At 40.9% G+C, this 13868-nt stretch overlaps 2 protein-coding genes and 1 non-coding gene across 3 annotated transcripts in view; 2 read left to right on the top strand and 1 right to left on the bottom strand.

The window, feature by feature from the left end:
• The window catches only part of LOC104992125 (olfactory receptor-like protein OLF3), a 10679-nt gene extending 4710 nt beyond the window's left edge, over nt 1-5969 (top strand). Inside the window, exon 3 of the mRNA XM_010844875.1 lies at nt 5783-5969. Within this exon, the coding sequence (XP_010843177.1) occupies nt 5783-5969 (187 nt within the window). The remainder of the gene's footprint in view (nt 1-5782) is intronic.
• On the bottom strand, nt 3841-3913 carry TRNAV-AAC. The gene has a single exon. It is a non-coding gene; the product is annotated as a tRNA-Val (tRNA).
• A 3203-nt stretch (nt 5970-9172) lies between the features above and the next one.
• On the top strand, nt 9173-10105 carry LOC104992102 (olfactory receptor 6B1). The gene has a single exon (XM_010844853.1). It carries the CDS (start codon nt 9173-9175, stop codon nt 10103-10105), a length of 933 nt encoding a protein of 310 aa, XP_010843155.1.
• The last annotated feature ends 3763 nt before the right edge of the window (nt 10106-13868 follow it).

Here is a 13868-nt window from a genome sequence, read left to right on the forward strand (position 1 = left end):
GTCAGGTGGTCTGGTATTCCCATCTCTTTCAGAATTTTCCACAGTTTATTGTGATCCACACAGTCAAAGGCTTTGGCATAGTCAATAAAGCAGAAATAGATGTTTTTTTTCTGGAACTCTCTTGCTTTTTCCATGATCCAGTGGATGTTGGCAATTTGGTCTCTGGTTCCTCTGCCTTTCCTAAAACCAGTTTGAACATCAGGAAGTTCATGGTTCACATATTGCTGAAGCCTGGCTTGGAGAATTTTGAGCATTACTTTACTAGCGTGTGAGATGAGTGCAATTGTGCGGCAGTCTGAGCATTCTTTTGCATTGCCTTTCTTTGGGATTGGAATGAAAACTGACCTTTTCCAGTCCTGTGGCCACTGCTGAGTTTTCCAAATTTGCTGGCATATTGAGTGCAGCACTTTCACAGCATCATCTTTCAGGATTTGAAAGAGCTCCACTGGAATTCCATCACCTCCACTAGTTCTGTTTGTAGTGATGCTTCCTAAGGCCCACTTGACCTAACATTCCAGGATGTCTGGTTCTAGGTGAGTGATCACACCATCGTGATTATCTGGGTCGTGAAGCTCTTTTTTGTACAGTTCTTCTGTGTATTCTTGCCACCTCTTCTTAATATCTTCTGCTTCTGTTAGGTCCATACCATTTCTGTCCTTTATCGTACCCATCGTTGCATGAAATGTTCCCTTGGTATCTCTAGTTTTCTTGAAGAGATCCCTAGTCTTTCCCATTCTGTTGTTTTCCTCTATTTCTTTGCATTGATCGCTGAGGAAGGCTTTTTTTTAATCTCTCTTTGCTATCCTTTGGAATTCTGCATTCAAATGGGAATATCTTTCCTTTTCTCCTTTGCTTTTTGCTTCTCTTCTTTTCACAGCTATTTGTAAGCCCTCCTCAGACAGACATTTTGCTTTTTTGCATTTCTTTTCCATGGGGATGGTCTTGATCCCTGTCTCCTGTACAATGTCACGAACCTCATTCCATAGTTCATCAGGCACTCTATCTATCAGATCTAGGCCCTTAAATCTATTTCTCACTTCCACTTCCACAAGGGATTTGATTTACGTCATACCTGAATGGTCTAGTGGTTTTCCCCACTTTCTTCAATTTAAGTCTGAATTTGACAATAAGGAGCTCATGATCTGAGACACAGTCAGCTCCCAGTCTTGTTTTTGCTGACTGTATAGAGCTTCTCCATCTTTGGATGCAAAGAATATAATCAATCTGATTTTGGTTTTGACCATCTGGTGATGTCCATGTGTAGAGTCTTCTCTTGTGTTTTTGGGAGAGGGTGTTTGCTATGACCAGTGTGTTCTCTTGGCAAAACTCTATTAGCCTGTGCCCTGCTTCATTCCATATTCCAAGGCCAAATTTCCCTGTTACCCCACGTGTTTCCTGACTTCCTACTTTTGCATTCCAGTCCCCTATAATGAAAAGGACATCTTTTTTGGGTGTTAGTTCTAAAAGGTCTTGTAGGTCTTCATAGAACCGTTCAACTTCAGCTTCTTCAGTGTTACTGGTTGGGGCATAGACTTAGATCACCATGATATTGAATGGTTTGCCTTGGAAATGAACAGAGATCATTCTGTCGTTTTTGAGATTGCATCCAAATACTGCATTTTGGACTCTTTTGTTGACCATGATGGCTACTCCATTTCTTCTAAGGGATTCTTGCCCACAGTAGTAGATATAATGGTCATCTGAATTAAATTCACCCATTCCAGTCCTTTTTAGTTCACTGATTCTTAGAATGTTGACGTTCACTCTTGCCATCTCCTGTTTGACCACTTCCAATTTGTCTTGATTCATGGACCTAACATTCCAGGTTCCTATGCAATATTGCTCTTTACAGCATCGGACCTTGCTTCCATCAGCAATCACATCCACAACTGGGTATTGTTTTTGCTTTGGCTCCTTCCCTTCATTCTTTCTGGAGTTGTTTCTCCACTGATCTCCTGTAGCATATTGGGCACCTACGGACCTGGGGAGTTCCTCTCTCAGTATCCTATCCTTTTGCCTTTTCATACTGTTCATGGGGTTGGTATTTAAATATGTAGATTAATTAAATGTATAAATATTTATATAAATAAATATAAATTATATACATATTTAAGGTAATGATATTTTTGTAAACATTACTGAAAATTGTTGAGTAGGGAATTCCAAGACTTTATTTCTCCACAAAACAGCCAATAAGCTGGCAAAAACTTTTGGAATTAACCTTTGCAGAACTCTGAAATCTGGTAAAAAAACTGACTACAAAAGGGGAAAGATGAATAAAAACTGAAAATGCTGCATTACGGTAAAATATACTGGGGTATTTCAGCTGCCCACTTATTACCTCTCACCTCCCAAATTGGTGACAGCCATGAAGGTTACAGTCTATACTCCTGGTGCAGGTTGCCAGTAAAAAACAGCAATCTGGACCTTACTCAAAGAATTTTGGCTGTTTCAACATGTCTGGCAGCTACCTGAAGAGCTGGCATAAAGCTGGCCTTTGTTTTACTGACTCAGGACTTGTATTATCAGGACTGGGATGGCTTTCCAGGTGGCATTTGCTGAAAATATTTAAAGGCAAAAGTATGGCAGCCTGACACTAGGGTTAAGAGTCAAGACAGCCAACAACCAGACTGAAAAGACTGGGAAGCAAGAGGGTGGGAAAGGATGTATATAAGGGAATAAGGGCTTTAAAAGGCATCCCTGGTAGCTCAGCTGGTAAAGAATCCACCTGCAAAGCAGGAGACCCTGGTTTGATTCCTGGGTCAGGTAGATCCCCTGGAGAAAGGATAGGCTACCCACTCCAGTATTCTTGGGCTTCCCTGGTGGCTCAGACAGTACAGAATCTGCCTGTAAAGCAGGAGACCTGTGTTCGATCCCTGGGTTGGGAAGATCTCCTGGAGAAGGAAATGGCAACCCACTCCAGTATTCTTGTCTGGAGAATTCCATGGGCAGAAGAGCTTGGCAAGCTAAAGTCCATGGGGTCACAAAGTGTTGGACACAACTGAGAGACTTTCACTTACTTTCAAGGGCTTCCCAAGTGGTGCTAGTGGTAAAGAACAGTTAATAGAGCTGAAGTATAAAAACTAAATTGCAACAACTAAAAATAAGACACTTCTTTCAAATCCTATTTATCCTGAATCCTTTTATCCTAAAATCCTAGAACAACTGACATCCCCCCAAATGTATCATTTGATATCATCGACAGTTTTCCCAAATGGATCTTAAATATATCATGATGTGGCAGGCACTAATGGAAAGAAATGACAGAGGGTCCGCCAGACAGTATCTGTGCTAACCCGGTTCTGGCCATCTGCTGCGGTGGCATTGTGCCAGGGAGACTGAGAACAGGAGCACGCTTCTCCTCCAAAGATTGGGAATGTCTGTCGTCAGAGTGTTCTATGAATTACTGTGTCTGTGTCTTTACACAAGACGTTTAGGGTCAGAATTCCATACAAATGATCTCCTACTAGGAGGAGTTCTTGAGATACAAACTGGCTATATTCCATGACACGCTGACACTATCTTATTCTAGAATTCAGCTATACAGTCTTTTCTTGGAGATATATATGTATTGGCTGACAGTTGCAGGTTGGATACTTTTACAGATCTCTGTCCAGGGTATGTGGGAAGCGTTAAGGAAACCCAGGGAACTCACTCTCTGTCCTGTTTTCCCTCAGGTCCTGAGGCCCTTCAGCTGTCATCTTGTATCTGTTGTGTTCCATTTCCTTCTCCAGGGGATCTTCCCAACCCAGGGATTGAACCAGTGCCTCCCACACTGCAGGCATACTCTATACTGTCTGAGTCTCAGGGAAGGCCCAAAATAAGGATACCTATCAGTGTTGTTTCCGCCTGGTTTCGAACCAGGGACCTTTCGCGTGTTAGGCGAACGTGATAACCACTACACCACGGAAACCTGCATGTTATGTCTGGATTTTTAATGGTAAAGAACAGTTCTTTTTTTTTTTTTTATTGCTAAGCAGTAGTCCAGTATATGGGTGTTATCACTGTTTGATCTCTATTCATACTTCAGCCCTATAAACTGTGTTAAAGCCTGTTTAATTATCATAGACACATTGGAGGGCTGAATTGCTTATAACTACTAATATCTCCGGTTTTCATTTCATGAAACCCCAATGAATTAGACAGCTTTTGCTTCTGTGAGGGTTATTTAAGAGTTCTTCCGATTTCAGAGAAGTGATTTTAGTAAACTAAAATTTTGTCCTAGAACATGAAATACTGGTCAAGTGGTTCTCAAAGGCAGCTGACGAAGTAATGATCCCATTATGATAAATTTATTTAGCACACAATTACAGCAGAAGCATTTAAACAAAAACCTTTATTTAAAATTTTACTGAAATGTAGCAGTATGTTTACTTTAGATATTAGTATCTCCCATGGAGTACTGATATGATTGTCCTGTTTTAAGTAACTGAAGATTGAATAATAATTGAAAAATCTATGAAAAATGAGTGTTAGTCCCTCAGTTGTGGCCAACTCTTTGCGACCCCATGGACTGTAGCCCACCAGGCTCTTCCATGGAACTCTCCAGGCAGGCATACTGAGTGTGTTGCCATCTTCCTGACCCAGGGATCAAACCCGGGTCTCCTGCATTGCAGGCAGTTTCTTTACCATCTGAGCCACAGGCCATCCTGAAAATCTACAGATAGATTTAAAAGTAGTAATTTTTTTTTTCTCTTTGTGCTTCAGCAAAGACTAAATTCACAGGTGGTTCTTTTCAAAGCATGGATTTCTTTCCCCTCTGGAACTAATACTGTATAAAATAAGTTAGATTACCACAATAGGCAAATAGAAATTTCTCATGGCTCCCACAAGAGACGTGAACTGCCTTGTCAAAGTGCTTTTCTCCTGGGTGTTTGCAGAGATGTAGGGCAAGTCTTAAAACCGTATAAAGCTCTCAGAATCCAAAGATCTTCACAGTGTGGTGTGCCTAAGACCACTGCAGCTTCCTGCAGGGAGGCAATGGGTGCTCTGGCCCCAGGATACTGGGAGAGCCATCCTGGAGCCACATCAGGCACAGATGTGTTCCCAGTGTCCAGGGCTCACCTCTCCTCTAGTCCTGACTATCAGTTTGGAAGCAGCTGGGTAACCTGTGGCCATTCACCCTTTGTATGTTTAGAGAGTGTGCTTTTCACATCTACCCAATACCTGAATCTTTCTTTTCTACTTCTTCCTATTTTAGAATCAGTGAAGAATTTCTTTTCATATCCCAGCCATTTAGAGGCTGCTGAGCCAAGGTAAGAGTCCCTTCTCAGAATATCATTTTATTTTTTAGGACTCAGTCTAATGATTATCTCCTCTCTGATACATTTACCAAGCATTTCTGTATGTTCATTTCTGTTTTACATGTATGATAGAATATGTATCTATGTCACATTTCTTAAAATGTGGACTCATCTCTAATAGCTTGTGCCTATAATGAAATTTCAGCTCTGTTTCAGGTTCATATGGCACAGTGACGTTTAAATACCAAACATTTAATTCTGTTGTCACACGTCTTCCTTCTATCCACTCTCAATCTCCAGCAATCAGTCACAGTCATAATCTCGTCTTTTGAACTCTAAGTACAGCCAGATATGCAGAGAGCACATTCCTCCTACTACGTTTGAGGGGTATCTCTTGATACTGGGTCAGAAATGAAAACCCCAGGCTCTGATCCCAGCCTGCAGTTTCTTATTATGCCTTCTGACAGCAATTTTGCTGCTGCATCTTCCTGGCAATTCATTTGTGATGGTGGCTACAAAAACTGCTGCTGTCTTGACAGGGAAGGAGGTTATGTTTCTATCATATCTGGATTACTTGGATCCTACCCTTGTACAGAATCCATACAGAGTTCAGCAGAAGTGTACACGCAGCAGGCACAAGAATGGAGAGAAGAAGCTAAAATGCTTGATTCTGGATCATTGGTAAAAGTCTCAAATGAGGGGGTAACAAGTTTGAGTACACCGTAGTGGAGTAGAAACCACCATGAGTGTAAAGGTCCACAAAGTTTATGGTAAAATCATACATTGAAAACGCATGTGGTCAAGTCCTCCTATTCATGTGCAATGGTTAGTGCTCGCACCCTTCGTTTAGTGGGTGAGAAATAAGGAAATCTGTTGTCGTTGTTGAGCCTCCTCTAGGAGTGTAAATTTACTCATATAACTTGTGAACAAGTATGTCTGCGTATGTTTGTCTTCTTTTCTTTAATAAATGCTGTAACTGGGGTGATTTTTCTTTTCTTTGTGTGTGTCTTTGTTGGCTATGAAGTTGTATTCCAACTAGTGCTTTAATCTCTGATTTGGCAACCCTGACCCAACCAAATCCATGCCCCCCATAACAAAAACCAGGGTGCAATGTGAGGATGTTACCAGCTGCTGAAAACATTCAATGATTGCATATTGTCTATAATATAGAATAACTCTTAAATACCTTAATATTTCATATGAGGAGAAGGCGATGACACCCCACTCCAGTACTCTTGCCTGGAGAATCCCATGGACAGAGGAGCCTGGTAGGCTGCAGTCCATGGGGTCGCTAAGAGTCGGACACGACTGAGCGACTTCACTTTCACTAGGAAATGGCAACCCACTCCAGTGTTCTTGCCTGGAGAATCCCAGGGACGGCTGAGCCTGGTGGGCTGCCGTCTATGGGGTCGCACAGAGTTGGACACGACTGACATGACATAGCAGCAGCATTTCATATGAAGGAATCTACAATCTGGTCCTTAACACTATTTTATCTCTTCTTCTCTTTCCCTAGGCCGTTGCTCTCTCTCTCCCATCCCCCTTTTCTCTTCATGTTTCTATTCATTTATTAACTTATAATTTTCCCACTCACAGAGGAAATAGGTCTTAATGAGATGCTTCCCTGAAAATGTCAGGCTATTTCATATCTCTTTGCCTTTGTTCACTCTGTTTCATCTGCCTAAAATATCTCTAACATTTTTATTGTCAAACTTATCTTTATTGTAATGATTTTCTCTCCTCTGATACATTTACCAAGCATTTCTATATATTCATTTCTGTTTCATATGTGTAATTGAACATGCAGTCTGTCACATTTGTAAAAATTTGGGCTCATCTTTAATAGCCTGTGCCAATAATGAAATTTCAGTACAATTGTAGAATATTTCCTAAAATTATCAGACATTTTAAATATTTAAAAAGTTGTGTTGAGTGAAAAATCTGGTATTCCTTATCTATATGTGAGACAGCATTGTGGTTGAGGCTGTGCTTTTGTAGTCAGACAGATGGTATCTTCACTTTAATTCTGGTTTCATCACTCTCAAACTTGGAAATGTTACTTAATCAGTCTAAACTAAAGTGTCCTCTGTGAAATTAGAGTAACAGTGCCTCATTTATTTGTTTTGTGTATTTAACGGCATATTTGAAAAATACTTAGCAATTCCCAGCACCTAGTAATAACTGATAAATGATTATTAGAGAATATTCTGGACAATATTGAACAATATTCTGTTCAATATTCTGAACAATATTCTGGAATATTGTTCAGGCTTCATGTTAAAACTCATCAGAACAAAACCCTAACAGATTCTTGCCCATTGCCATCTCTTCAACTATGAGGAATGTGTCTGTAAACACCAAAGTTTTTCCCATTACAGTAAATGGCATCACTTCCATATAGTGAGCCATATACCTGAAATTCCTCCTTGATTTCTCTCTTCTCTTTCCTCCCATATTTAATTCATCAATTACCATTAAAGATGCTTTTAACATACATCTGGAGTTCCCTCACTTCCGTGAAACAAGGTTTTCAAGGTCACCGTCACCTTTGAGTAGCCACCCGCAATCTCACAACTCCCACTCTTGCACAACTCCCACTCCCACAGTCTTTTGCAATGTCAGAGCGATCTTTCCAAGCGTGAGTCATACTCTGCTCCTATTCAGCTTTAAGCCTTTCACTTGCTTCTCATGGTATTTAGACCACTATTCAGATCCCCTGTTATGACCTGTGGGGTCTTACACGTGCTGGCCCTGCTTGCTTTTCCCCCCTAGTCCTCATTTCTTCTCCCTCCATCACAGCAGGCATGGCCTCATCTCAGTGCAGCTCTCTCCCACCTCACTCTTCAGAAGGCTGGGCCTCCGGCATCCTCCTCTGTGCAAATATCACCTCCTCAGAGGTCAGAGAGGCATTCCCCAATCACACGTGTATCATTTCTGTTTTTTAACCTTCATAGAAAATGTCTCAAATTTTATTATGTATTTCTTATTATTTGCTGATTAAAGAAAATCTCCTCCAAGAGACTTTTACCTCCACCCCCAAGGACTTCAGTCTCCACAAGAGGAAGCTCATGTCCACTTACTACTCTGCTTGGTCCACAGCAGTCACTCTCCTCGCTCCTGTGAGCCCATCTTATCTTTTAAGGCCCTGAGATGGGAGAGGAGCCCTTTCACATTTACTGTCATTTATATGTTTATAAGTTTTACTTTATATACAATTTTACTTACATCATTTCATTTGGGTTTTGATCCACATTGACATAAGCTAAATGAATATTAATATTTGCACTTGCAGAAGAGGAAATTGGGTTTTGGAGATGATAAGATTTTAAGGTTCATATAGCAATTTACGACTGAGGTCCAGGTTTTTAATACTGGAAAGCCTAACTCTCCCCACTTCACCGTCTCATGTACCTCGCAGACAATGACAGGTTTCACTCTGTCTCCATGGATAGTACAGGGGGAAAAGCATTGTAAAGGCAGAACTTCCAGCGCTCTGGGTGGGTGGTAGGCCAGGAAGGCCAGGTGTATCCTTCACAGTTGGCAATGGTAATGTGGAACATGGTTGTTTGATACTGTTTAATTTGGATGTGGTTGTGAAAGGCAGTGTAGGGTAATAGATACAGCATGGTGTTTAGACTTAGACTTGAATGTGATTCCTGCCCTGCTACCAGTGGGAATGTGGTAGGTTACTAATACTTCTCTAAAACTCAATTTCTTCATTACTAAGATGTATAAAAAGACTATGTGAGAATCAAATTACATTGTGTACATAATGTACCCAGTGTATGATCTAACCTATAATGCACTATTAAAAATGATGTTACTGTTGTTACTAGTCAAAGAAGGCAAAAGATGGAAGGTTCCAAATGGACCATGGAATCTGACCAGTAATTTTTTCTCCCAGGAGAGTTAAGCCCTGTGTTTCCAATATGGAAGTGGAAAACCAGACACGGGTCACCAGGTTCATCCTGGTGGGGTTCCCTGGGAGCTGGGCCATGCGTGCAGCAGTGTTCCTCATGTTCCTCATGGCCTATATTCTGACAGTGGCTGAAAATGTGACCATCATCCTGTTGGTGCAGCAGAACCGGCCACTGCACAAGCCCATGTACTTCTTCCTGGCCAACTTGTCCTTCTTGGAGACCTGGTACATCTCTGTGACTGTACCCAAGTTGCTGTTTAGTTTTTGGTCCGTGAGCAAAAGCATCTCCTTCGCTCACTGCATGATACAACTTTACTTCTTCATTGCACTCATGTGCACGGAATGCGTGCTCCTGGCCACCATGGCCTACGACCGTTACGTGGCCATCTGCCGCCCACTACACTACCCCACCATAATGAGCCATGGGCTCTGCTTCCGCCTGGCTCTCGGTTCCTGGACCATTGGCTTTGGCATCTCCTTGGCTAAGACATACTTCATCTCTCGCCTCAGCTTCTGCGGCCCTAATGTCATCAACCATTTCTTCTGCGACATCTCTCCAGTACTTAACCTCTCCTGCACAGACATGTCCACAGCTGAGCTGGTGGACTTTGTCCTGGCACTGGTCATCTTCCTCCTCCCGCTCACTGTCACTATTCTGTCTTACGGATGCATCCTGGCCACCGTTCTACGCATGCCCACGGGCAAGCAGAAGGCGTTTTCTACTTGTGCCTCCCACCTCGTGGTGGTCACCATCTTCTACTCAGCTACAATTTTCATGTATGCCCGGCCCCGAGCCATTCACGCCTTCAACATGAACAAAGTTATTTCCATCTTCTATGCCCTTGTCACCCCTGCCCTCAACCCTTTCATTTATTGTCTAAGGAACCGAGAGGTCAAAGAGGCAGTGAAGAAGCTGGCTTATTGCCAGGCCAGATCTGACTAGTCTGTTACAAGTGATTAGAAGAAGTAATTTGATTTGGAGCCTGCTCTTCAACCCCCGTCCTTTCTCCTTTAATGCTGCAGCTGGATATTAACATATTACTCATGTTAATGTGACCTCACCAGATCCACATTAACCACCGGCTCTTGGTTGTGTCCTGAGATCTACATCTGCGCCTGTGGGCTGTGTTTTAAGGGCATGCCCTTTGAACAGTGTGTTCTCTTTGACTGTGATCCAAAATGGGGTTTCTAAGATTGTGAGTAAATTCCTGAGTTGAGTGGGAGAGAGAGATGGCAGCATATGAATTAGCTGTTTTAGGATCTAGCAAGTACTATACGCTCCAGGGAATCAGATTTGGTGATGGCTTCCTGACTTCTCTGCTTCCTGACTGAGACAGAGGTAGCTGCTCCTTTAATAATCCCATTGTGGCTTTGATGCCAGGAGTCAATCTCGGTGGCAAAGACTAGAGGAACAGTCTCTAGCCTCTTTCAACACTTGTTGTAAACACCCATTTCCCTGCATTAAAATACCCTTCTGCTTCAAACTAGCTGGAGTGCTTTCTGTTATCTGCAAGGTGTCACCTATAAGTGAACTGTACCTTTTATAGTTTACATTTGGTTTTCTTATATAACTTATTCAGTTGTTTTGTGTTGAACTTCGTATTTCCTTCCTAGCAGTCATAGCATAGCATATTTATTTGTATCCTCCAGTGGATGAACACATGATCGCTGAGAAGTAAATGAGTATCATCACATATATTACTTGCTGTAGGAAGCTTGCGCTCATAGTCCTCTTTCCTTCTGGTCTCAGTCTTCTCTCAGTCCTCTTCAGCTTTCTTTTACTTCCTCTGGCCTCACTCTCTTACCTCATATACAAGTAGCCAGCCCGGTCTTGGGAATTAACAGTTTCATCCTATACCACAGTGACTCTCTCCTCTCCTCCTTCCTTATCTGACACCCTACCCATGTAAGCTTTACCTTGTTGATAAAGTGAGCCCACACACCTGCAGAAGTGCGTATGGATATGCCCACTCTTGGTTCATAGTTCTGACAAAGGCAAAGGGAGCTATACTTTAAACTGTATTCAATGTAACATGCTGATGTCAGTACGAATTTAAATGTTCTATTGTGTGAGTACTGTGTGCTCAGTCATGTCCAACTCTTTGCGACCCCAAGGACTGTAGCCTGCCAGGCTCCTTTGTCCGTGGAATTTTCAAGGCAAGAATACTGGAGTAGGTTGCCATTTCCTACTCCAGCGGATCTCCGTGATTCAAGGATTAACACATGTCTCCTGCATTGACAGGCAGATTCTTTACCACTGCGCCACCTGTGATGCCCCATATTGATTCATATAATTACCTTATTTGCTTATAGAAGAAAGATAACACTTTAAAACAATGATTTTTTTTTGATTTTCAGTCAACTCATGAGGTAGCCACTTATCGAGCCTTTTCACCTTTCCAATTTGTTTTAAGTGCTGAATTGCCATAGAATGGTCGGCGTTGAATTCTTCGGCAACTTCTCACATAGTTGTAAGAGGATCAGCTTCTATGACACTCTCAGTCAGTCATTGTCAACTTCTGGTGGCCGGCCACTATGCTCCTCACATTCAAGGCTCTCATTTCCTTTGCAAAATTTCTTGAACTGTACATGTGTTAGAAGTTCTGGGCCAAATGCATTGTTGATGATACTAATTGTCTCCTCTGCTTTATCACCTATTTTTAACTGGAATAAAAAATCGCTTGAATTTGCTTTTTGTCTAACATCATTTCTATAGTCTAAAATATAAAATAAGCACCAAGTAATAAACCCTTACAAAAAACATAAAGTGAGGAAATGCACATTAAAATGAAGTTTAACATAACCACATTCATTTAAAAATAATCATACGGTAGCTTTATTTTTAGCTTTTAAAGGAATCTGCATACTGTTCTCCAGAATGACTACACCAATTAACATTCCCAACAACAGAGTAGGAGTGTTCTCCACACCTTCTCCAGTATTTATTATTTGTAGACTTGTTGATGATGGAATACTTTAGTAACAATGGTCTAGGAATGCCTATGAAGAGGTAATATTTTACACAAAGCCTGAATAATGAGAAGATAGACAGTCATGCTAAATAAAATGCAGTGACTGAAAAGCACAGGTTCTGGGTTCCCACTTTGAAACTAGTTCCTGCTGTGTAAACTTGGGCAAGTTTAGTCTTTCTGTGTCTGTTTTCTCATTTGTAAAATGAGGCTCATAACTGAGCCTACTCTGTTGCATTGGTTTGAAGATAAGTAAATATACGTACTTAATCAGTACGCAGCACAGAGTAAGTGTTCTTACTTAAAGGATTGTTTTTATTTTTGTGTCAGGCAAAGCTTTATAGGCAAAACACGTACTGTGTACAGGAGCTTGTGAGAACCAGAGTAGCATGTTACATGAAGAAGGCTAATAATACTGGAAGTAAAGTAAAACTTGTAGTATAATAATTCCAGTTTAGACATTTATACTGGGCTTCACTGGTGGCTCAGCTGGTAAAGAATCTGCATGCAATGCAGGAGCCCTGGATTTGACCCCTGGGTTGGGAAGATCCCCTGGAGAAGGGAATAGCTACCCACTCCAGTATTCTGGCTTGGAGAATTCCATAGACTATACAGTCCATGAGGTTACAAAGAGTTGGACATGATTAAGGAAATGCATCCATATGGGAATAATCAGGGGGATGTTCATTACAATGTTGTTTATAACAGAAAAAAAATGAAAAAACCCAGCATGTCAAAAAAAAAAAATAGAGTTGGATAGAGTAAAACGTCCTCGTGATGGAAAATATTGTAGCTAAAAAAGTGGCATGGGATTTTTTTATTGATAGTATAACTCACATTATACTATTGAGTAAAAAGCAGTTTGCAAATAAGTAATTACAAAAATGATGTACAGCATGATCCCATTGTATACTTTTTTGAAAAGAGATGAAAGAAGGAGCATTAATAATTTCCAGACTGCAGGGATGAGAGTAGATAGATCAAATATTAATCAAATGAAGGTTTAATAACCCAATAGTGTTTTAGAGAGCTAGGCAGCTATTTCTTTAACCTGATTCTTACATTTTGTACTTGTGATATTATGCTAAGGCAGAATAACAAAGAACAGCAAAATTGTTATTCTGCCTTGGTGTAATATGGTTTTCCTTTTTCCCTTTTGTTTATTGCCAGATTCTTTTGAGACCCAGAAGCCTCTGGGAGTTGGGCTGGTTATGACACCATAAATGTATACATAGATAAACATGCTATATTAAAATATGAAATTTAGGTAAGTTAATATTTCTAATTTATAACAGAGTATAAACAAATGCTATCTGTGGTTTATTTGATATTAAAAAATATGAAGCCTCAAACAGTGAGGCAAAGCTTCTGGATCAAAACAACTTCATCAACCTTGCCTTTTGCTGAACAGGTTGTCATGGTAACAGGAGGGCGCAGAACTGAGAGCATACTAAAGCAGCTATTATAACTCTACATGAAACATATTTGACATTTGGAGCATTTCCCTTTTGATTCATGATTAGACTGAGGCACGGAAATGTCCCCATGGTGGGCTGAGATCATATGGCCAATGACAATCTGAAAAGAGAAATATCTAGAGGTACAGATACAAAATTAGAAGTGTTTATCTAGGAGTGGATGCATTTCAAGCATTTATGTCTCTTCCACTTCCCTCTAGTCCTCCTCCATTTTTTTTCTTACCTAATATTTTATTTTTTAAATTTATTTTTAATTGGA

The sequence above is a fragment of the Bison bison genome, unplaced genomic scaffold (genome assembly GCF_000754665.1).
Source record: "Bison bison bison isolate TAMUID 2011002044 unplaced genomic scaffold, Bison_UMD1.0 scf7180017864211, whole genome shotgun sequence".
In the NCBI taxonomy this organism is placed as follows: domain Eukaryota; kingdom Metazoa; phylum Chordata; class Mammalia; order Artiodactyla; family Bovidae; genus Bison; species Bison bison.